Below are 25,189 nucleotides of genomic sequence, written 5' to 3' on the forward strand. Positions count from 1 at the left end.
GGGGCCCATAAAATTGGCCCCCGGGGTCCAATCTTCATGAAACTTGGGGAGGGGAGGTATTTCATGTAGGAGTAGGTTCTCCCCAAATATGGTGAACTGTGGTTAAAAAATGAGCCCTCCAGACCACCAGATAGCTCCCAGATTGATTTTTCCATTACTGTTTTTTCCCCTGAAAATTAGGTTAAAAATTGGGATGCTTGGTTTTTGATTTTGAATTCCTTGGATTTTAATGAATTAGCCAAAATTCAGTATTTTAATCTGAATTCCAAACCAAATTGCACACCCCTAGTCCAAACTGCTTATTACTCTCCCATCCCTGCTGCTGCTTTCCAACACTAACCTTTCACCCACACGAGCCAAAAGACTCAGGTGAAAAATATTCATAATGTGTACAACATTGTTCCAGAAAGTTCTTGAAGATCAGTTTGTTGTGATTTACACTTATTCTTGCCATATAGCAAAATTAAGAGTATCTAAGCTAGCACTTTAATTTTATTTACCTGCTGCGTAAGTAACGTTGCATTTTTTCCCTTCAGCCTGATTACTTTCAAGAAACTCTGGAAGACGTGAGTGAGAACATCTAGGCTTGGACTGCCAACAGTGAGTAATTGTAATTCCAACATGCAGACTTCAGGGTATATTAGTTCCCCTTGGGTGAGGTTTTCAGTCATGTCACTGTGAAAACTGGAATAATCAAAGGATCCTTTTTCTGTCTTAATGTCTGTTCCTGGAAGAAAAGACACATGGTTACCACTAAAACCCAGTCATTCAATGGCTTCCTAACTCACTTATAACTGCAATAAAAGAGGGAGCCAGATCACAAAAACTGCCAATGCAAAATTTTTCCAGAGGCAGAACTTCCCCATCTTAACAGCCCTTGAAACTGACACTCATGGTTGGGGTTGTCATATAGCAAGTAGGACTGCAATAGGAAGTGGAACCAGGCAAAAATATTTCCCTCCTACATTAAGATCATCCATTTTTATCAGTTTGTTTATTGAGGTGCTTATTCACCACCACAACTACAACACAATTTTGCATCCAGTTTGGGCAAAAACACAGATCTGCAAGGTACCTCTTACAAAAAGCAAAGTTTTACTTTTTAGGATTCAAGCATCACACTGTCACTACTAGAAATAATACAGCCTCATGAGCAAAAAAAAAACCCACAAAAGATATGTGTTTTATGCTCATCTGCCCTTTTTCAGGGTAATCAGGAATGGAGGAAATACAGCAAAACACATTAGCAATGATCAATGAGTTTGTCAGACTGTAGGTGCTGCTGCCACCATATATTCTCAGTTCCTGACTCACACAGACTTCTTGCAAGAATCAAAAGAGGACAAAAAATACACCACAAAAGGTTAACTCTGGCATCAGTGTTTAGAAACAATCTATTAGACAGTATTTAACAGAGGGTTTGAACACATTTGCAATCAAGAGTTCCTCATGTTCTGGAGGGAAAATTAGTTTACAATCAGTTCTTCATTGCACTGGAAACGTAACTCACTGAGATTTCAAGACATCAGCTGAGAGAAACTCTAAGATCAACACACAGGTTTATTTGTATAAGTTTTGACTGTCCCACCATACTGTATTTAGACTGAAATATTATCCAAACCTTAACTAAAATATCATAAAAACTCATACCTACTAATATATGCTGCAATGCATTTCCCCTTAATGTTCCAGCAACACACACAAGTGCAACTAAAACCCCATGGTCAAGAAGCCTTCGTGCTGGACAGGAGGGATATTTCTCTATTCATAGGAAAGAACTGGGAAAACTACCTCAGAAGCTCTATGTATGCATCATGGATGTTGCTAGAATGCATGACTACATTTTATAAAATGAAAGTTCAGGCTTACCTTCATCCCTGCTTTCACTGTCATCAGGATTGCTTTCACTGTCTGCATCATAAGCTTCTTCCTCAGCAAAAACATTAAAGTTACAGCACTGTGACTCTTCAGCTTCTTCAGATAAGTCACCCGGCTGAGGCACAGGCTCCTTTGCAGACTGATGAATCTGTAGCACACACATCCCATTAAAAAACTCCACAGAAGAATATTCTAGGCTTCGTGGGATACTTGGTTGCAGTGAAATATTGCCAAACAGGGATCTAACTGGCAATATCTGCTTCACCATATGTTGGTGAACTTGTGAACAATATGTAGAAGTGACACACAAAGGCCAATTAGGGCTGGAAGCATAAGGATACAAAGATTCCAAACTTAGGATAAGCTGCTTCAAGAAATCAGCAAAATTGCATTTAATGTATTAGAGCTCTGCCACCGAAGTTTATTGGTTTGTTGCAATGCACACACCTTTGCTTCTTTGGCATCTGTAGCTTAGTCATCCAGCCCTAATGCTCTTTTACTTGTCTGCTTCCTTACATTCAACACTCAGTAGGCCTTCTGGTCTGTAAGGGCAGCTATGAAACTTTCCACAACTTCTAGTTTTACCTTGACCTCTATAATTTCTACTCCCTGCCTCCTCCACTACAAGTTCCTACTAATATCTGCTTTTTAACTTGCTGCTGTCCTGTTTTCATCATATCACTCTGCTCTATTCCTACTTACACTTCCCAGGCTTCAAGCTTCCATGCCCAGGCTAGACCAAACACATTTAAGCAACAGGAGAGTCTGTTTGGCATGTACAAGGCTCTAGCCCTTAGCGCTTCCAGTTAAAAGACTTCAGCTAGCAGCTTTAGGAATAAGATTCTGACCAAGATCACTGATATTCACTGAACTGGAGTAGAGGCCAGTGACCTGACTCAGTATAAAGTAGCTTTCTCACACTTTCTACCCTAGTAAAAGGAATTATCCATAGTCCTAAAGAAAACTAAATAATTTGTGTACATATTATTTACATTTCACCTGCATCTATGACTACAGAATATCTACAAACATTCCACAATATGCTATTTTTTACCTTTTCCTTTTTCTCTTCAGAATGATCTAGATCAGCAAAACGGGTTCCCAGCGCAACTCGAAGCAATGAATCAAACAAGGGTTTCACCAGTTCAGTTTCCGTTATTCTAGATTTTGCAAGCTGGTCCCTCATATCAAGTAATATATCTTCCACAGAAACATTCTGCGTTAAGAAGATAAAAACCATGTCTACACATTTACTCTGGTTAATTAAAATGGTACTAAAAAAAAAATCAATCACACTTTTCATTTACATTCCCAGCTCTTCCAGCAGTTGAAGCAACAGTATTCTCCTTCTCAAGTTTAACATGGCACCTAAGTCCAGATCTATACATCAGATTTAGCTCCAGTATCACTCCCCACCCCTACCCCTTTTTCTAAGGCAGCCTGCAGGACTGCATTTTCAATAGAGAGAACAGTGAGGGGAAGGAGCAGCTCCTAAACCCCTTCCTCCCTGACCATTTCCCCACTGAAAACTACCACACTAAGCCACATTTATTTCTGATCAAACTTGCAGGGACTCCCCCACCCCTGCCAGCAGTAACACAAGCAGTTCTGGGAGAAGAGAGATTCCTTCTTCTCCTCCCTATCCCTCAACTTTATTATTTTCTTCGAGAAATCAGCCACAATAACTATATTTGAAAAAGAAAAACAATCATAGAAATAAATACAATGTGTAGGTCCATCCTTTATCTTCCTACAAAGATGTATTTCACACACTCTGGTTTTTCTTTTTAGTGGAAGAGCAACATTCTTATTCAAACGAAGCGTCTACTACAATTTCTTTAAAATGTGGATATTCTGCTACAATTTAAATTATATTCCTAATATTAATTTTCTTGGTAGTTCAATATATGTAATTTCATATAGCAACAAACAGAGTTCTAAAATCCCCAACATGAGTCATTTCTGCTTCCATCTCTAAAACAGCTTTTTATTGATACTTCCAATGCAAATAGTTTCATGAGTATCAATGGGTGTATTACCTGGAGAAGAAAATCCATTTCTGTCTTCTGCTGGAAGTTATTTGCACTGTGTAAACAAATTGCTAAGAGAGCTTCCAAAAGTCTTATACCCTGGAGTGGCCATTCACTTTCTCGCCTTAAATCCTTTTTGGATTCTGCAGTACCATCAGTTGACATTTGTTCTGTACTTAAGTGGTCACAGGAGGTAACCCACTGAGGCTGTCTTTCATTCTCAAGATTTTCATCAAGACTGTCGTGATCCAATTGGTTCATCTCATTGCTCAGCATCAGTTTTGATGAGACACTTCTGACAGAAGGCTCAGCATAAGAACCCTCTGTTAAACGTTTACCATTGCTACTGGAAGGTTTCTTCTGTTCATCTTGTTCCTTTTCTCCTTTTGTGGCAAGTTTCTGAATAATCATGACTATTAGTCTATGACATACTTCAAAGCCACCAAGTCTATGGAACTGTCTTTGGAAAACAGAGCTGCATAAATAGATCCAGCGACACATTGACCAAATATCTGCTGCCCTATAGATATGTTCTGAAGAAGGCAAAGTAAGACTCTCTGGAGACAGACACGGCAGCCTGTGGCTCAAAGGTTCACTAGCAGTACTATCATAACCTGAAGTATCTTCAGAGTCATTAGCTGAATCTCGATCAGCATCTGCTTCCTTACTGACACACAAAAAAGCAACACAGAGAAATATGTTTATCATGTTGATGTGTACATCAGGACTGACTGATTTCTTCTTCTTTGGATAGTCTTCTTTGAGACCAGCATAAAATTTGCTCAAGCTTTGAGGCACATCTGAAGTGACTTGCTGCCTATGAACAAAACCACTAAGATCTTGTGCAGACTTTTTTTGTTCGTTGTCTAAGCCATCTAGGTCTAGCACCACTTGGTCTGTCTGCTGGTCCCCAAGATAAAATATTAATGTTTCAAATGCTTTCAAGGAATAACTTCGTACACAATCCAAGTAATTTAATTCAGTCATTTGATTTACTCCATTGCAGATTAAGAACAATTCTCGTATAATTCTACAAAGAGAAGGAGAAAATAAGTTATCAATTAAATAAAACAAGTAAAAAATGAAAATATAATGCAGTTTTGCCATTTCCTCTTGGCTCCTTTATTTCTTTCACCTCAGTAGTCAAAGTTCAGGCTACAATCCAACAGAGTTAGAGGGAATTTAAACCAAATGATCTAATATTTTTAAATGAGTAAAAAAATAACTAAGTATTGATAGCTTTGGGATGCATTTGGCTTTTCACAATAGACAAATCCTGTTTGAGGTATGATATTTATGTTAGCTATTGACTGAACAAAATGTCCTTGTTTACTTTAAACTGAAATAAACCAAAGCTCAAACGTTTTTCAGAAGCAATGTAAGATTTATTTGTTTTTGGTGACCAGGGTAAAGGTTTTAAGTATCCAATATTTTTGCTTACACTTTTGCTAGCTTTCCCCCCCTAAAAAAATATTCGCAACATTTTGAATTCATGACCAGCTCTTTACTCTAGGAATGAAAGGGCATCGTTTGATGTAGTGGTTAAGAGCGCGGGACTCTAATCTGGAGAACCGGGTTTGATTCCCCACTCCTCCACTTGAAGCCAGCTGGGTGACCTTGGGTCAGTCACAGCTTCTAGGAGCTCTCTCAGCCCCACCCACCTCACAAGGTGTTTTGTTGTGGGGATAATAATGACATACTTTGTAAACCACTCTGAGTGGGTGTTAAGTCATCCTGAAGGACAGTATATAAATTGAATGTTGTTATAGAGAAATAAATCCTCCTTTCCATGTCACTTCTGGAAACTGCCATTTATACTTTCATAACCTCAAATACTGTAATATGCTCTTGATTGGTTCAAAGTCACAGCCATTAAAGATGTGATGAATGATATCAGAGGGTAAATGTTGGCCAGAGGCAACTTTATTAACTCTCTTTAAATATATTATTTTCTAATTGACTCAAAATACAATATTTAATATATTTTTCAGAAACCAAATGTAGTATCTTTTGTAGTTGTTATTAATGCAACCTCCATGATCAGAAGAATTATAACTATCAATTGATGGGAAGGAACAACAGCATGGTAATGCAATAAAGATGTCATCTTACAGGCTTCCAAGGGCCTCCTGCTAGCTATCATATGAAAGAGGATGCTGACTTGGATGGATCTGTGGTCTGATCTAGTAAGGACCTTCTTACATTTATAATATTAGTGCTTTTTAAAATGTTGGTATTGATCATAAGTATTACAAGGTTTCTGGTTTGAAAATTATTGTTGGAGTCAAAGGTGCCAGCTTGCATGCAGAAGGCCTCTTCAAATCACAATAGATGCTTTACATATCATGGGAGAACAAGGAAATTTGAGCTAAATTCAAAGATGTTCTTCCACTTGCACAAGAGTTCTTGTCCAAGTTCAAGCATAAGATCCACTATACAACCTATTATAGCACTGCATGAACTTTTGTACAAGCTATTTCACAAGAGTTTGCAAAATAATGCTAGCAACTGTATTGTCGAATGCTAGCAACTATTTGTATTTTGCTCACAGTCCAGAAGGCTGAATATAATGGCTATATTTCTGATTTATATAACCAAAAGATAACAAAATATTTTTATGAACCCTTCCAAGGAAACGGATTATTTTGACCCCAGAAGTCACTGAAAAAAATTGGTTTACCCATTTAAAACTTTCTACAGACACCAATCTCCTGTTATGCTTTCTCCTCAATGAACTCCAATGCCCTGAAGTCTCTTCTCTTCCCTCCACACTTCTTTTCGTTTTTAAGTTTGAGGTTCATCAAAAGCGTTAACGGGGTCATTCTGACCCCCAATAAATGTGGCTTGAAAGTGAAAGTACTTTGCATAATTGTAAATGGGGTTTTTAGTGACCTCAACAAATTTTGAAAAATTATTTTAGCACTGTTTTAATGTATAAATAGATGGACCAACACCTATTATACTTTTAGGAAGGTGAAGCAAATAGGGGAAACTAAAATTTCTCTCCATAATTTATATCCACAAACATTTGTTGTATAAAAATATCACACTTTTGGCTTTGGGGTTTTATTCTACTTTTGGAATTGGGAGTCGCATTGACCCCCAAGAAAACCATGGTTTGCAACCTGAATTGTTGTGTATATAGTAACAGCAGGTAAAAGCCATGTGTCTGAGCTCTCCCAAAGCTTCCCTTATGTCTACTGTCACATGGAAAAGCTCAAATTGAAAACTATCACAATTTTGGAAAATGGGGTCATTCTAGCCCCCTGCAAGCCAAGCATGGGAATGTTTGTAGGCATCCTCTGAACCTCTTCACATTTTCCAGACCTGATGGAGACATTCAGCCTGGAACTTTAGATGACCCCAGTCATCTGCCCACTGAGCTGATTGTTTCCTTCTGCTGTGCGCTATCAAAGCTCCCTTCTGCTCCATAGCTACTTTGAAAAGCCCAAATTGAACTATATGGCAATTTTTGAAAATGGGGTCATTTTAGCCCGCTGCAAGACAATCCTGGGAATGTTTGCAGGCATCATATGAACCTCTTCACATTTTCCAGACTTGAAGGAGCTATTCAGCCTGGAAGTTTAGATAACTCCTAGCCATCTGTCCGCTGAGCTGTTTGTTTGTAATTCAGGAAGAGCTCTTAAATTGTAAGGCTCCAACAGGTGCAGCCTGAGGGCAGGTTACAAGAAGGCTAGCAGTTAAAACAGTTAAAAATGATTGCTTTCTTTAAAATAAACTTATCTTGTTCTTTAACAACAACAAAAATAATAATAATAAATAACAACAACATTCAATTTATATACCACCCCTTCAGGACAACTTAATGCCCACTCAGAGTGGTTTACAAAGTATGTTATCATTATCCCCACAACAAAACACCCTGTGAGGTGGATGGGGCTGAGAGAGCTCTGGGAGAGCTGTGACTGACCCAAGGTCACCCAGCTGGCTTCAAGTGGAAGAGTGGGGAATCAAACCCAGTTCTCCAAATTAGAGTCCTGCGCTCTTAACCGCTACACTAAACTGGCTCTTAAAAGTGGTGGGGGTCAATTTTACCCCATTTATATTTCTGTGAAGACTTGATGTTTTCAATTAGGGGTATTTTTGACCCCTATTCCAGATTTTATACTTCTTTGTCCTGCATTGCTGAAGAAAGTTATTCTTGAGGCCTGATTTTTTTTCTTAGTAGCTAATGCAATTATTGAGAGAAGTATCAGATTTCCATTTTGGGGGCTGTAAGTTGGGGTCATTTTAACCCCTATTCCCAAGTAGTGTAATCGGTTTTCCTTTGGGAGGGTTAAAAGTAAATGGGGAAAGGAATTGTGATTTAAGATTTTATGTGGGATGAAAAACCTGTATCAGATTTTATGTTTTTATTAGTATGCTACAGAATTATTGTTTTATTTTTGTGAAATAGCATTTAACCCCTCTCTCATTACTATATAAAGCACCTACACACCGTAATGTGTCGAGGAGGCTATTTTTCCATTCAGCAATAACTACTTGTATCTCCAAAGAGTTTCCAGAGCTTCCAATGTGGTGCCTTTGAAAGGCTATAGCCAGAAAGAGAGAAGAACTTTTTAAAAAGTTTTTACACAAGCAGAATCAGCATAATATTAGCCTGGATCCAGCCCAGTGTGTACACTGTCAAGATGCATATTTTAAAGTTCAAACAAATGTTAAAATCCTGCAAGAGCACTTCTGCACAATTTCCATTTTAATAGCAGTTCCACATAAACCCCACTTAAAAAATGAAAACTATGCAACAATGAAGTGACCGTGTGGGTCTGCAGTAGAACAACAAGATTTGAGCCCAGTGGCAGATCTGAGTCCAGAGCTCACTTCTTCAGATATGAGATGACTCTCAAAAGCTTACACCCTGAAAATCTTGTTGGTCTCTAAGGTGCCACTGGACTCCAATCCTGCTATTCAATAATAGTGCTTATTAATCAAAGCCCATTAACGAAAGATGGACAATTGTTTTTGAACTACAATCATACATTTCAAACCAAGCTTCCAACTTTCATTGAGAGGGGTTAGAAAATGCATAAACGTTTTCTTTATTGCACAACAATGTTGAAAATTAACAAACCTGGATTTAAACAGTGCAGGTAGAGTCTGTAAATAGATCTGAAGCACTTCCTGAGGGAAACACCTTCTGTGGTAGCTGCCTAGCTGACTGAGGTCTGTAGCAACACTAAGCTGTTGGGAGTAATGAGCTAATTCAACACCTCTCTGGAGCACTGGGTTGAATATATAATTGTACAATTTCCACTGAATAACCGGGTTGCCTTTTTGGATCAAACTGCAAATGTGACTAGCCATCTGCATGCAACGCAATTTGTCATCCTCTTCAAAGACAAGTCCTTGATAAGCTTCCAAAGCATCCCACTTCAGCAACATGTCCTCAGATCCTCTGCTGGGTAAAATTCCTTGAAACCTATATGGAGTTGCAGAACTTGATGCAGATACAACATCAGTAGCGTTCCCATGCAATACATCCTCTAATTCAGCGATCTGGTCACAGTCAATGGTACAAATATTGCAGGAGGCCTGGGTAAGTTTCTGAGGAACTTCTGCTCCACCCAATTGGTCCAATATAAACTTATTAAGGATGCTTAATATGTGCGGCTGAAAGTTTTTTAAGACCTGCAATTTGAAAGAGTGAAGCAAGGGAATAATTACAGACTTGGGGTCCATGCAACAACATATCCCAACATTATGGACACCGGATAAGAGCTGAAAACATGTGCTGCCAAGAGAAGCTTGTTGCAACAAACGTAGACACTGATGAGCACAAACAGCAATGCAGCAGCACCTGTCAGGATACTGAACTTCCCCATCTGCCGTTTCCTCAAACGGGTTCTTAGAGACTTGGTTTTTAAAAGCAGAAACTGGCAGCCCCAAGAGGTCTCTGTGGTGATGCATGAAGTGAGAATACTCACATCGCCTGTGTCGTTTTCTTGTACACACTGACTGATGAAGTTGTTCTGACTTGACTTTTTTGATAGTGCTAATTATTTTCATAATGCTGTTGATCAGGGCTCTGAGATATTCTGACGCCTCTGTGCTCCCCTCAGAGTCCCTGGCAGTCAGCCATTCCATCTGCAGCACACCACTTTCAAATAGTTTGAACCCCTGATGTTGAATAAATTCATGAATCAGATCCATTGCCTGACTAAAATAAAGTGGATTGGAAGTGGCACTATGGAGGCAGCAAATCAAAATTTGCAGAACTCCTTCTACACACTCTGGCAGAAGGAAGGCTCTATGACGATATCTTGAAAACACACAATCATCCCAAACCTCCTTCTGAGAAAGTCTCCTTTGTTTTGCAGCAAAAAGATCACACTGTTTCTCCAGCAAACACTTAGTTTTTAAAGCTGCTTTAAGCAAATCAGTAAGATTTTTTCTCAGATTGCCAGGCATGGTCTCAGCGTTGTTAACATCTATAGCCATAAGATGCAATATGGTCCTAAAAAGCATCCTCTGAACCAGAGCAACTGGTTCCTCAGTCCAGCTTGAGGAAACAATTTCATTTTCTGCAGCACAGCTTGCATTGTAACAATCTGCAAGTTTGGACAAGAGTTCCGTTAATGTAGACATGACATTTGCTGCCAGTACAGGCTTGTGGTTCAAGGCAGTATCAAACTTACATACTTTTTCCAGCAAGGACAACAAAATGAGACACAAGTCAAAGGGAGAGTTCTCAAGGTTGCTAGAGGATGATGCAGCTGGCTCACTCAAATTTTCAGAACTGATTTCTTGAACTGGAATGATCTGTTTGGAGTCCTCTACGCTCTTTCTACTAACATTACAAAGCTGGACCTCTTCAGCTTCCGGAAAGCTACCCCTGCCAACAATGTATTGTTCCTTAGGTGGGTTTGTTAGAAAAGGCTGCAGAAATTGGGACCTTCTGTGCTTAATCATTACAGAAGTCTTCTCATCTGAATTGCCCTCTGAATCAGAGGTAGATAGCTGGGATTTCCTTGCATCCCTCACAGAATAACGATGGGTGGTTTTGCGCTGACGTTTGCTTTTTCGAGAAGAATTTAATTTTACAGATGCCTGAGTGGATAGATGACAGCTTTCTTCTACATTTTCTTTTTCCTGAGCAGGTTTCAGAGAACTTGGATTTGCCTCTTTGGTCAAGCATATATCAACAGAGAAGGGCAGATTAAAATCTATTGAAAGAAGAGAGACATTGTTCGTATATATCACAATCGATCAACAAGGAGCCCCCAAGGCCAATTCACACATGATGAAGGTGTGTAAAATCAAGTGGAGTTGAGTTACAAGTAAAGCTTTGGCTCACATATGTCTCACTGATAAAACTGATAAAAAAGTGTAAAAGGATCCTGCAAGGTGGGCCCACAGTTTTCACAACAGCTAGATTCAAGAACAGGGGCCGGTTGTTTGGTATTTGTTCACTCTCATAATGGAAGTTCTACAAATGGCATAGGGAGATAGCCCAGGACTCACTGTCATACCCAGCCTGGCATATAATCTATATGCTTGGACCACGTATGAATCAACCCCCAGCTGCAGGTCTTTTATAGATTATATACATGTTCAAGCATTCTTAAATTCTTGAACACTAAAAATGTCTTGCCTAGCTTATATTTTTATAAAGTAGAACATTAACAGCAGATCACAAGTCTGCTGTGTAACGCTGCACATTTTTGACCTAACAGAGAACAGAACTGGACTCCAAACCCCTGGACTATAAAACACGAAGACTGGGGTAAAAATCACAGGTCACCAAGAGGCAAAATGAGCAGCTTTTTTCCATTTATATACTTCATTTGTCTCCCACATTACTCCCCAATGGGGGCCCACAGTGGCTTACATAATTCTCCTCTCCTCCTTTTCATCCTCACAACAACCCTGTGAGGTACATTAGGCTGAGAGTGTGCGACATGAAATGGTAAAGTGGAGACTCAGGTCTCCCAGATCCTAGCCCAACATTCTGACCACTTTACCGCATTAGCTGTTTTATTCAAGCAATAAGCTCTCTCACTCAGAATTCCATCTGCAAATCAGAAACAGCAACAATTTAGTGTTGCTCTGGACATTTCATAAAGCGAGAATATACTCGATCTTTTCTTCTCCCTGGATCTCAAGATATCCTTGCTCAAGTGGAAGGCAATTGTGCTAGCACAGGACAGATGATCTCCCTGCTATCTGTGGATTCCCCCTTTCAACCACAGACTTATGTGCCACACCCCACTCTATTCACAAGATTTCTCTGATCTTCAGAAATCAGTGGGAGGGGGATATTGTAGTAGAAAAGCAGAAATGGCAAAGATTCATTCTATGAACAGAGCTCTGCTCACCCTTCTTAAGACCCAACCTGTATTTTCAATTAAGATGCATCTTTTCAATAAAATGAGAAATAGAATAACTTACCTATTGCCTTTTCTTCTTGCACAGGTATCTTCCATACCAGTGGGAGAAGAGACAAGAGGAGAGTAAGAAGGTCTTCTCGACAGGTCAGCTCCTATGTAGGAGACAGAGGCTTGTTTGCATAACATTTCATAGTTGTTTTAAGAGTCAAATTTTTAAACAGTTATAAATTGTCATTAACTAGAGATATAAAAGTTAAAGTTAATATTCTTTTCAATGCCCCAATACCCACTGCTCTAGTGTGATACATGAACCAGCAAGCCAAGTTCTAAATACAGCTGTGAAACCCACTCCCAATTACTGCTAGGCCTAACAGACACCCAACCAATCTAACTTAAAGGCATGAGAGTACTTAGCATATTCTTGCTATGAAGCTTATCACTCTGAAAGAACAAATCACTTGCAGGATAATACCATCATACAGAATAAATTAGTCATCCCCTACTAGTCTGAATAGACACAGATGAAGCAGGAAGTGACTGAAATGTTTAAATTATGATACCATATTGCCTCCATAAAAATTCATTCAAACAACTTCAGCTACATTTCACTTACAAGCCAGGACCCACTTAAGGAATAATGCTACTGCTCTGAAACATTAGGCTGATGTTAGTCTTAATACTATTCTTTTGATACATATGGGAAACAGAGCATGATCTACTACAGCTATTCATAAAGTATTCTAAGTATACTTTATGGATCTCTAACTGCCCTAGTTTCAGAGAATGGGGAGAGCAGACCTTTAGAGGCAGTGTACATAGTGGAGGTTAAAATGTCAGACCAGCTTGGTGGCTGGACCTCCTAAAGGGTTTGATCCTTGGCTTCCACTTGACCTTGTTGTATATGACACTGTGCATGGGCACTCGTAATCTGTGTAGTTTGAACTTAAACTTGTTTCTTGTCTTCCTTAGCAATGTCAGTAAGCTGATGTACTCATGTCTGATATCGCTTTCTTCAGAAAGAACCTTTGATTGTTTGGGAGCACTTCTCTGTGAGCACTTCTCTGTTAGTCTGTGGATGCCCAGCTTCTGAATTAAATTATTAAAAATAAATCATTTTCTGCTTTGGAAGACTGAAGAAATGACAGACCAGGAATGGGAAGACCTAAGTTCACTTGACCACAGAACTCACTGGCAGTGCAATCCCAAACAGAGTTACAACATTCTAAGCACATCAGTTCTCATAGAAGAGTGTAATTCTATGTAAGGTTTACACTGTGGGTTATCTTGGGCAAAGAACTCCCTCTCAGCCTAAACTAACTTGCCCTTTTTATTTTATATTTGATTTATATTCTGCCCTCCTCACACCAGCAGGCGTAGGCCAGATGGTGGGGAGAGGGAAGAGGAGTGAGGAAGATCTTGTTGGCAGCAAGCTAGCAGCAGCTGAGTCTCATCTGGGCTAAGTTTGTCTTTTCCTTGCAAGTAACTATAGAACTTGGGCATGTCCCACAGCATGAGCCAAAGGGCAAGAGCCTGTAGTTCTCAGCGGTACCTTTGATGAACAGGCAGACCTGATAAGTAGGCCCCTGTATTTCCCCTTCCTAACTGCTAACTGGCATAAGCATAAACTCCTCCCAGTACAAATTTGATGTGGGGAAAAAACAGGAAGAAGGGGCATCCAGCATATGATCAAGTACTCTCTTCCTGGTCAATCTCAGAATTAAAGTTGGCAAAGGGAGCTGTGCTTTCTCTCATATTCTTTTAAACTCTTAAGTGCAGCGAGAGCACTCACAACTCTCTGGATCACGGCCAGTGTTTGAAAGCTGTTTTGATACAAGTTTATTAATCTACCTAAGATGCTATAATTCAAACAAGACCTACCACACTTTGACACAAAAACACATTGTATTACCTGATCAATGATGGAATTAAGTTTAGTAAGTAAAACAAATCCACGACCTTGGACAAGGTACTGTCCAAGTGCTTCTATGTGTGTTTTCTCCTCTTCTTCCTCCCTGGTCTCTGTGCTTTGGTCCACTGCATTGCAAAGGTGGCTGACATCTGACAAAAATTCACGTGCCAGTGAGTTACTGGCACTGCTCATGTCTGAGCTATTTTTAAAAATTAAGAAACAAAAGTTAATCTCAGAATTAACCTGTTTTCTAAACTTGTTTTCATGCAGTTTCTAGAGAACAAAGAAGTTGCATAAAAAGTTTCTACAAATTACCAATAAGAAACACAGGATCTGTGTTAATGTAGGAGCAGAGTAACAAAGAAACAAAAGCTAAAGTATATACTTATGGGCATTTAATGACACAAGAATGCATTAATATATTTTATCCTGTAACAAACTCCATGCTTACTTCAGTTATAAGAAACAGTTGTCTGTCATGCTATGTCCCTTAATGTCTCCAATTCCATTTTTTTAAAGTAACATTGAATAATTTACTACAGGTATGCAGTATGAATACAGCACGCTGATTTTCTCAAAGGAGACAATGTAACGTTCTTATCCCATTATGTTTATGATATCTTTATTTCCAATGGAGATATTTGATACTCACCAGAAATTGTTGTTCTCTCATTGACAGTACTATATAAAGTGTAAGACCTTCCTGTCAGTGACTGACCTATAGAACAAGATCAAGATATTGAGAAATAAAAAATAAAATATACTGAATATACCTAATAAATGTATGTGCTTTAGTCCTGTTTTCAGAATAACCTTGGGGGTTGCTTGTACTGCAAACAAAGATTTCCAACAGTTCGGTCCTAGTTTGAAACTGCATTTTGTATGGCAAACACAAACCATCACTTGCCAGTTCACCTGTAACAGCAAAGCTACAATCTTAACACATGCAGGGGGAAGGGACACACATGAGTCCAAGGATCCCCCAGGTGCTTTTATGCAACAGCAACTCCTGGTTTATCTTTATTTACTTTATTTATATCCCACCTTCCTTGCTGAGACTCAAGATAGATAGATAAGGGTAAGATATTCAAAGACCAAGGCAACTGGGCTAGGATTACAGAATGAGTAGACAATGCACACCACACCTAAACCAAGCTCAAAGATGTCAAAAGTCTTACGATTTCTATTTAATTACACATGTTGTAAGATTAGGATATGATCCAGCTAAACTCTGGCACATTTAAGATGATCTGATAACATCAAGAAGCTAAATGTATGCTTAACCTTTATCTGTTGCAGTCAGTCAATAGGACCTGAAAGGACTTTGGTTGGTTTGCATGTAACCTTAATTCAGAAAAGTGTTCAATCTTTAATAGAAATCATGTTGGAAATAAGGTTGCCAACAAGCAGGGAGGCACAAACAGTGGGCAATAGGGCCATGCTGGTGATGGAAGGTCACTTCCAGTGAATACCAGAATTGATGTCATATTGCTGGCATGTTGTCATGGTGACACTCTAGGATCTGGGCAAATCCTAGACTGTCACTTCGTTTACCATGCTGGTGACGTGACATCATATTTGGGTACTGCTGGAAGTGATGGTGTGGCACTGGTGTGGAGCCGTTTTTTAAAACATTTTCCTCCCACCATCCTAGGGCCTAGTGTGAAATAAGAAGCCCAAGAGCACTAAAGCAGGAGACTTTGTCTGCCTAGTTGGAAACCTCATCACTTCTCTTTCAGTAGAAAGAAATCATCCTTTCCAATGTATTTGGATTGATTGAATCTTCCTATAAAGTACTCTGAATATATTTTTCATAGAAAACTTTATATACACTTTTCAGAAGAGTCCTTTCCAGCACTTATTTTTATGTTATTGCATTATCCTGAACTTCTTAATGCATTCTAGTTCTGCCATCTCACTTTGAAATCTCCCTTTAAAGCTTCTCTGTAGAACTGCACTCTTACATAAGCAATAGTACGTCCTGGAAGTTTAAAATGTTCTCACCAGTTTCTGAATTTTGTGATTTTTAATATTAAGGTTTATGTTCATTTATACTTTTGAGTAGGGACTGGCCTGTTTGTCCAGTGTAGACACTCTACCATCTTCTGAGTAGGATATAAGGGCTGATGGATCTTCATTCTTATTTGTATCTGACGAAGTGAGCTTTAATTCAAGAAAGCTTATAGCCTAGAAAATTTTGCTGGGTCTAAGGTGCTAAAGGACTCAACATTTTGCTCTGCTACTGCAGACTAACATTGTTACCCATCTGAAACAGTCTTAAATAGATGTTGATGAAATGTCACACAGGGGATACTCTACTTTGAAATATTACAAACCTGGGAGGATATTTTCCAAGATATTAGAGGATTCCTTCCCCCCACCCCCAAATGATACACTGCTGTTTATTAAGAGATTTCCTATTGGAAGAAAGCGTATGAGCACGAATATTTCTTTCTAGAGACAGTTTGGTGTAGTGGTTAAGAGCACAGGACTCTAATCTGGAAAGCCGAGTTTGATTCCTCACTCCTCCACTTGAAGCCAGCTGAGTGACCTTGAGTCAGTCACAGCTCTCTCAGAGCTCTCAGCTCCACCTCACAGGGTGATTGTTGTGGGGATAATAATAATATACTTTGTAAACTGCTCTGAGTAGGAGTTAAGTTGTTCTGATGGGCAGTATATAAATCGAATGTTATTATTATTATTACTAGTAGGAAATCTCTTGATAAATGAGCACATTTCAGAATTACTTAATTCTAACCTGCCTCATCACTTTTCTAAAAAGTGGAGCTATTTCCATTCAAAGCTTCTGGAGAACAGTTTAGCCATGTGCCAAACTCAAAACTCAGCTGATTTTCACCCACACCAGCACTCAGACAGGTTCTAATCTGGTTGCAATAGCACAGTAAACTTAGGCTAGGATGGAAACTGGAGTTATGGTGAAGCACAAATCACCTCACCACATGGAACACATAGCACAGACCTACTCAAACCACATGTCATCATACCAATCTGCATTTGTTACATTTCATTCAAATTCCTTGCTCTTATGGAGCAACAGAACACAAATTAGATATCTGGGGCTGTATTTCTTTTACTTTTACATTTCTATTAATAGTGGAGAGGATTGGTTTGCTGTGGTGGGAGCTTCAGGGCAGCAGCTGGTTGCAGGGGGTGAAGACTCCAACTGTGCACCTACACACACACCAGCACGGGGCCCACAGCTGCTGATCTGGATGCCCCAAGGCTAAGACCACCACTGGTTAGGCTTGAAAGAGTATGACTGGACCAAGGTAACCCACCATCACCACAACATTCAATTTATTTACCATCCTTCAGGACAACTTCACACCCACTTAGATGGTTTACAAAGTATGTTATTATTATCCTCATAACAATCACCTTGTGGGGTGGGTGGGGCTGAGAGAGCTCCTAGAAGCTGTGACTGACTCAAGGTCACCCAGCCAACTACAAGTGGAGGGGTGGGAAATCAAACCTGTTGTGTAACACTGCACATTTTTGACCTAACAGAGAACAGGACTCCAAACCCCTGGACTATAAAACACGAAGACTGGGGTAAAAATCACAGGTCACCAAGAGGCAAAATGAGAAGCTTTTTTCAATTTATATACTTCATTTGTCTCCCACATTACTCCCCAATGGGGGTAGACATGTAGAAACATTGCAACGTTTTTTATAATTTTTTTTTAAAAGAGAGAGAAACAAGAGGGGAAGGAAAAGGGTAGTAGGTGTGGCTTGGAAAACTGTGTTCAACCAATCAAATTTAGTTGATTCGAAGGGCAGGAGAAAAGGGCAAGGGTGGGGAGAACATCAGATAAAGAATTTAGCACAATTAAAATCCCTAATCTGCAGCGAATGGACAAATAAGTTGGGGAAAAGCAGGAAGGAAAAAAACCGGACAAAACCTGCAGGACTTCGAAGCTGCTGCTAGGATTGCCTTCCCACATGTGGAAATGCAAAAAAACCCCAAGGTCATTTGGAAGCTGAACCATGGAAAACCACTAGTGGGGATTCACCCAATAAAAGGACCCATTAATATAAAAAGCTGAAATCTAAGAAGCAGTATGGGATGTAAGAACCATTTACAAAAGAGGCTTTTAATGGTCTGCCCCTCTCAGAGCTTTTTAAATCCAGAAAAAAATGAGACACATTGGGGGCTTGGAATCAGTAGGATAGCAGTGGCAGGTTGTCCTCGAAGGCCAAGCCAGCCTGGCTCCTACTGAGGCACCTTTCTCACTGAGCCAGCAAGTGGGGAAAAGCCAGAGCCACTGTGTAGTATTGTCCAGCAGCACCCTTGCCCTGAAGAACCACCAGAAAAGGCCAGAACTCCAACCTAAATAGTTTCACCAAATTAACTCCAATAAGTGCATGAGATTTACATGCCTTTCTTTAGCTCTGGGAGCATGTGAGTTCCAGAGAAACAGGGGGCCCTTCCTGACCTACAGGGCTTAGGTGTAATGAAGAGTGGAGCCTCCCAAGCTTTTTAAAAAGTCCCCTGCTATCCACACTGATAAATGGCATGGAAGTCCATTCTGACACTTGCATGACAGCAGCTAGTTTGAGCACCTTGATGGATTACATGTACGCCTGCCTGGAAGTGGCTCTGTTCATTTCAAAGGTAGCCCAACATGTACATCCTTTTTACATATGTTTAAGCTCTTGCCACTGAAAGGAAAGAAGATCTTCATATATTCAGCAATTCTGTGCAAGTGTCATAAGTTGGACCAGTGGGCAAAGTAGCTAGAACTTACTGGTCAAAAGCAGCACAACATGAATGGATGATTGTAACCAGCCCTAACACTGCTAACAGATAGGTGTGGGGAGACAGGAATAAAGGGATGGAGAAGAAAAGCCCCAGCCTATTGCCCAGTAAATACCATTTATGCATCCTTAATGCTTCTTGGCAAAAGAACACGAGTAAAACAAAAAAAAACCCTTTTCTGCCTTAAATACTGTAACTGCTTTGTTTTTAAAGCAAGTTTAAACATTTAATCATGAAGAGATTCTTCAGCTGGCTCTGTTTGGCTTACAATATGATAGAAACAGAATCTGGGGTTAAGAATGAGCTCAGTAGCTGATTACCTTCAGCATCCTTTTAAGGCAAAAAAAAATGTTCCAAGGCCTTTACTTTAGAAAAAGCATATTAACCCATGGCACTGACAGATCCACTGGGCTGCTGTTCAATGACCTTTGTAGCCCCTCTCTCATAAATGCAAAGAGCAACTGTTTCTGAAGTCAATTTTACTTTTCCCTCTTGTATATCATCCCCAACCAAAGGCAAATCAGAAACGTTAACTAAGGTGGGTTATGCATTCATGCAATTGTGCAACATATACCATCCTTCAATGTTTCCTTCACTCCTGCTTTCAGTACAAGGAACTCTGTATTTCTAATTTCAGGACTGCTTGCAGGAAGGTGTTAAATATGAACCATTCAGATGCACAAACTCTGATGTAAACGACTACTACACAATCGAATTATGTGAGATCCACCAGGAAATCTCCAACCTCTTAAGCCTATCGCCCCTCACAGCTCAAATGAAGGATCTGGCGCTTCAGTACGTTGCACTCATGCTCTAGGATGGAAGGTATGAATCGAGGAAAGAGGATGAGGTCCAAGAAGAAGAGAATAAGAAAACCAGAACAGCCTGTATCAAGCCAGGCAGTTATGATCACTCTAGATTTCATCTAACATTATCTCACAAAAGTCCCATTAAGTCCAAAGGGTAGAGTGAAGACATTTCTGTTTTGAGACAGCACAGATTTCAACCCATCTGGAGAAGAGGATCAGGCACTGTTCAGCACCATGGCAAAGGGTTACGGAATTAGTTATGATGTGGCAAGTCTACAAAGTTCTGTTGTCTTATTAAGAAGATCACCAGTATTTGACTGTGAGAAGAACACTTGCAAAATACAGTTACATGCTCCTTTCTTTGAGTGGTAAGAGGTTCCAGGGGCAGCACGTACAAGGGTTGGTTCCTTTTAGAGAAGAACACACAGTAGTGATGTGCAGTTTAGTTTGGAATTCAGATTAAAATCTAATTTTGGCTGATTTGGAGAAATCTGAGTACTCTGAATAAAAAAAACAAGTATTCTGAATAGTTATCAAATTCAGTACTATTTGGCCATTGTTTTCCCTATGGGAAAATCAATCTGGCGGGTGGGCAGGAGGTCATTTTTCAACCAAACTCCACAAAATTTGGCAGGGATCTACTCCTGCCTGTCCTCTAAAGAGCTCCCCAAGTTTCAGGAAGATTGCATCCTAGAGGCCAATTCTATGGGCACATCCATTCCACCCAAACCAAACTGAGACAAGCAACACTGGTGCAACTTAACGCAACAGAACCAGTATCGTTCACAGGAGCCAGGCACTGGGTTCAGCCAGTGAGGGAACACCACAGAAAAGAACCAAGCAGTACCCAGCCACACGCACAAGCCATTCCCGTGCTTCAGTTTGCTTCTCTTGGACTAAGTTGCAACAGTGTCCCCTGCTTCTGTTGGGTTTGGGTGGATTAGATGTGATTCCCTGATGTGGTGTTATTCTCTCCTTGCTTCACTTTGGTTCTGGGGGATTCCATTCCCTTGCTTCAGTGTGCTTCTTTTTTTTTTTGATTTTTTTTTTATTTTTAATATCTAAAACAGAAATCTACAAAAAAAAACCTACAAAAGTACTAGGAAAGGGGAAAAGGGAAAGAAGAAAGAAAAGGGGAAGGAGGGCTGGAAAAAAGGGGGGGTTACATACAAACAATAAACACTACACTACAATGTTTTCCCTTCATACTGCCATGGTTAAAAATTTAAGCCTTCATAAAGCAATAATGGAGTGGTTGACCTTGCAAAATACAAAATACAACCCATATTAAATTTTCTCCCCCCCCCCCGGGCCTCGGACGCAGTTCTCTCTGAGCAGCTACAGCCACTGCGCTCACTGCCTCCCCCCTCCCTTCAGGCTTCGAGTCTTCTTCATTTTGCATGGTATCTTGCCCGAATTCTTGATTTTTGTCCACAAAATCCTTTAGCTGATCCTCTGAGTTTATCTTGTAGGCTTGATCTTTATAATTAAACCAAATTCCTTCCAGAAATAGCCATTTATACTTTATCCCTCGTTCCCTCAGGAGAGCTGCGAGCTTTTTGTACTTAAATCTTCTTTTCCGAACTAGAAATGGAACGTCCTTCAGTATCTTGACTTTATTTCCCAGAAAGTCCAAGTCCGCATTATATGAGTTAAATAGGATAGTGTCTCGGACCTTCCTGGATGCAAACTCAATAAAAATCTCGCGAGGCAGCTGCTGCTTCATTGCATATTTTGAAGAAGCCCGGCGGACTTCCAAAATGGCGCTTTTCACCTCTTCCTTAGTTGCCCTCGCGGGTGACGCCAATAATTCCGAGGCAAGCTCCCTTAGATCCTCGTTTTCCTCCTCTTTAACATTCTGGAGACGCAAAACAGTCTGTGTTCGTTCCACTTGCAGCCCGATCAGCTGGTTTTCCACCAGCTTTAGCTCCTTGTTCATTGCTCTCATGAGTGACGCATTTTCCCGAGCAGATTTCTCTGCCCCTCCCACTGCTTCCTTAATGGCTTTCACATCGCTCTCAATTAAGCCCACCCTTTGATCTGTTTCATTCAGCTTGTCAACAAAGGGTTTTATGGCTTCGATGACCGATCTTTTCACCAATTCCTCCAGCGACTCCGCTTTCCCCTGCAGGGCAGCCGAAATTGACTTGCCCAAAGCAGGACTCTGTTTTTTCGCTGCCATTTTAGGGGGGGGACCGCCAACCTTCTGAAACTCAGCGAGGGGGAAGAAATCCGAGTCTTCTTAACTTCAGATCCCACCACTCCTTCACATACGCTTGTAATAACAGAAGGGATTCGCTTACTTACAGGCTTCCGCCTAGTCCTGTTCTTTGCCGTTTTCCGTGGCCCGGCAGCACGCAAGGTGCCGCGCACGTCTGCCGGCCTCCATGGGGACAAACGGGCAATTTACCCCCTGCCTCGATTTGCCAGAGGGCTCTTCCCGCAGCGTCCCGGACCCTGACTCCCTCCCTGGGAGTCCTGGGGGCTAATCTTTGCAGATCAGCCACCCGGTCAGGCTGCTCAGACGTTTCCTCTCGGACCTGCGAAGAGGAGCGTCCGACATGGCCGCGAAAACGAAAACGAATCCCTTGCTTCAGTGTGCTTCTGTTGGGCTTACCTGAGATAAGCTTAGCTTGCATTTGGGAGTATGCCTTGGCAGTGGTAGCCTTGCCTCTGTGTGTTTCTGCAGTGGAGTTAGTTCTGATTTTTGTTTCCATAGGAAACAATGGAGTCGCTGGGGGTTCCTTTTCAGGGGCCCACAGAATTGGCCTCCAGGGGCCAAACTTCCTGAAACTTGGGAGGGTCTTTAGAGAACAGTGTGGAGTAGGTCTCCTGAAAATTTAGTGGAGCTTTCTTGAAAAATGCCACTGCCAGCAACCTGGATAGCCCCCAGATGTTTTTCCCCATAGGGAATAATAGAGTGACTGGGGGTACCTTCTTTGGGAGCCCATAAAATTGGCTCCCGGGGCCCAAACTTTAAAAATGGGATAAATTGTTTATCTAAGATGGAAGGGGCCCAAACTTCATGATATTTAGGAGGTCTTTAGAGGACAATCAGGAACAGGTCTCTGCAAATTTTGGTGATGTTTGGTTGAAAGATGACCTCTCCAGCCTACCAGATAGCCCTCCAGAGTCATTTCCTCAATGGGAACAATGGCTGAAAATTACCAAATTTTTCAGAGATAGCCAAACTGAATTAGAAAATCAATTTGGAATTCAGGGAATTCCAATTTTATTTTCTCAGATTTGGTTAAAAAATTTCAGATTTACCAAATTTGTTTTTGGTGCACAACCTTAGCATGCAGAGACTTACAGTGTTTTGTAATATTTGCTTTTTTCACAAGTATACAGATAGTATGCAGGAGGAAGCAAAAAGGCACTTGTACAAGGCAAGAGATCCACTGACTCTTAACCATCATGTTCTTCAGCCAACCCTCAACAGTACTGACTGTTTCTCTTCTGTTTCTGTACACACAAAGGCACACCTACCCACTTCTTGCTCATTTTACCTGGAGTGGAGAGAATCACTTCCTTCAAACCTTGGGGGCTCCTTGGACAGAACCATTTCTTATCCATTAAGAAGATATCTAAACTCATTAAGAGACATAACCATTCCTTCTGTTATAACCTCTAGCTTCCCCAGGGCATGTGATTTTAAGCCAAGTTCACAGAGAACAGACTCCAAATTCGTAACAATACAGTATACTGAACCAAAAAATGAGGAACAAAGATGTACAACAGATGATTTTCAAATAGTGTTCTGAGGAGACCCAAGCTTCCTTAAAAGTTTATTAATAAAGAAACTCTATAGCCCACTTTTCTCACTGAGACTCAAGGCAGATTACATAGTGAAAAACAGCGGTACTGACTCTGTGGCTCTTGGAGAGCCACATGCACAATTACCATCAACCAAAAGAGCCACATTTACTTCCATCCCTGGCAAGAAGCCTACACCTCAAGGAGGTTTGCAGCTTACTCATTCCTCCGGTAGCAACTGCTTCAAGGTGGGAACCAGCTTCCAATCAGTCAAGAGCCTTGCCCACTTTCCCGAAACATGAGGCAGGTGCCACACTGGGGGGAAAGTGCTCAATAGAGCCACACTGGAATGCCAAAGAGCCATCTATGGCTCCCAAACCACTGAGTATCGCTGATGTAAAACAATGCAGTTAAATAGCATGAGACATCCAACAATGCAATAGGACTAGGATTACAAAAAATAGAAACAATGCAAACAAGTGCCAAATGCATGTTCTAAACTAAACAAAAAAGGAATCACAGAAGTAGAAAACAATGCAGTAAGTACAAGATAATACATACAATAAACATTGGGGTAGCCTACTCCTTTATAAAATCACCCTGCAGAACCCTTTTGTTATAGTGCCAGTGGAAAGTGCTATCCTTTTGGGGGGTGGGGCGTCAACTCCTGAGGGAATGGACGCATACTGAGAGAGTTCTGAGCCTCCTGACCCCAAAGGCCCTTAAATAATGCAAACAACAACAACGCTGCCAAATATTATGCATAACAACATAAGGAAAAAAAAGAGAAGAAAATAAAGTGGATAAAAACCAACAATCTTTCTTCACTGCTATAAAAGAAACGAACTGAAATGAGCACTGTTAATAAACTAATTGAAAGCCAGCAAGAAAGACTGATTAGCCTAGAAATTAGTGCCAGACAAAATCACCTGAAGCTGAGGGGGGTGGATGAAATATTCACCCTTAAAGGAGATATGATTACAATCATAACAAGATGGTTAGCTAAACAGTTGAAGCTGGAAGAGGGAATTACACCGGTAATCACAAAAGCTTACCGCGTCGGCAACAGGGAGCAAAATAAAAATAAAATATTTCCAAGAGACATAATAATCGAAATACCAGATCAGAGAACAAGAATAAGAATAATGGAGGAAGCCAGACTTCGTGGATCGATACCTTTTGAGGGAAAGCCTATCTACATCTTTGCAGACTTACCCAGAGAAGCCTTAACAAAAAGGAGGGAACTCAAACCGATTACAGAGGCTTTGAGGAAGAACAACACAAGATATAAACGGCTGAACCACATCAAAATCCTAGTAATCCACCGCGGGAAGAGCTATATAGCCACTGACTTACTTGGGAATAGAGCTTCTGAATTCCATCGACTTAGAAACACCTATGGAAACAAAAAGAGAAAATCGTCGGATCCAAAAGAGAAAATCGTCGGATCAGCTATCTCCACAAAATGGAGTAAGATTCCAATTAGGGACACTTGATGGCAGCAAAGAGCATGTTTCACCTCACTTTTCAAGGTTGTTTGTTATTTACTCTCATGCTAGGCAAGGGTTTCTTTGGGGAAGGGAGGCTGCAGCCCTCTCAATTATGCTCTCTATTAGACTGCTTTCCAGGTTTGGGATTTTACACCTTACCCAAAACTAGTGCGAGGAAATCACACACTA

The 25,189-nt window shown here is 40.5% G+C and overlaps 1 protein-coding gene across 1 annotated transcript in view; it reads right to left on the reverse strand.

Annotated features, from left to right (window-relative positions):
* Positions 1-25,189, reverse strand: part of LYST (lysosomal trafficking regulator) — a 159,838-nt gene that overhangs the window by 120,115 nt on the left and 14,534 nt on the right. Inside the window, exons 2-9 of the mRNA XM_054975108.1 lie at positions 14,818-14,883; positions 14,166-14,364; positions 12,318-12,408; positions 9,001-11,092; positions 3,918-4,938; positions 2,933-3,094; positions 1,870-2,026; positions 501-727 (exon numbers count right to left, since the gene is read on the reverse strand). Coding sequence (XP_054831083.1) covers positions 501-727; positions 1,870-2,026; positions 2,933-3,094; positions 3,918-4,938; positions 9,001-11,092; positions 12,318-12,408; positions 14,166-14,357 — 3,942 coding nt within the window. The 5' untranslated portion in view covers positions 14,358-14,364; positions 14,818-14,883. The remainder of the gene's footprint in view (positions 1-500; positions 728-1,869; positions 2,027-2,932; positions 3,095-3,917; positions 4,939-9,000; positions 11,093-12,317; positions 12,409-14,165; positions 14,365-14,817; positions 14,884-25,189) is intronic.

Source organism: Eublepharis macularius, chromosome 1 (genome assembly GCF_028583425.1).
Source record: "Eublepharis macularius isolate TG4126 chromosome 1, MPM_Emac_v1.0, whole genome shotgun sequence".
NCBI classification, from domain to species: Eukaryota; Metazoa; Chordata; class Lepidosauria; order Squamata; family Eublepharidae; genus Eublepharis; species Eublepharis macularius.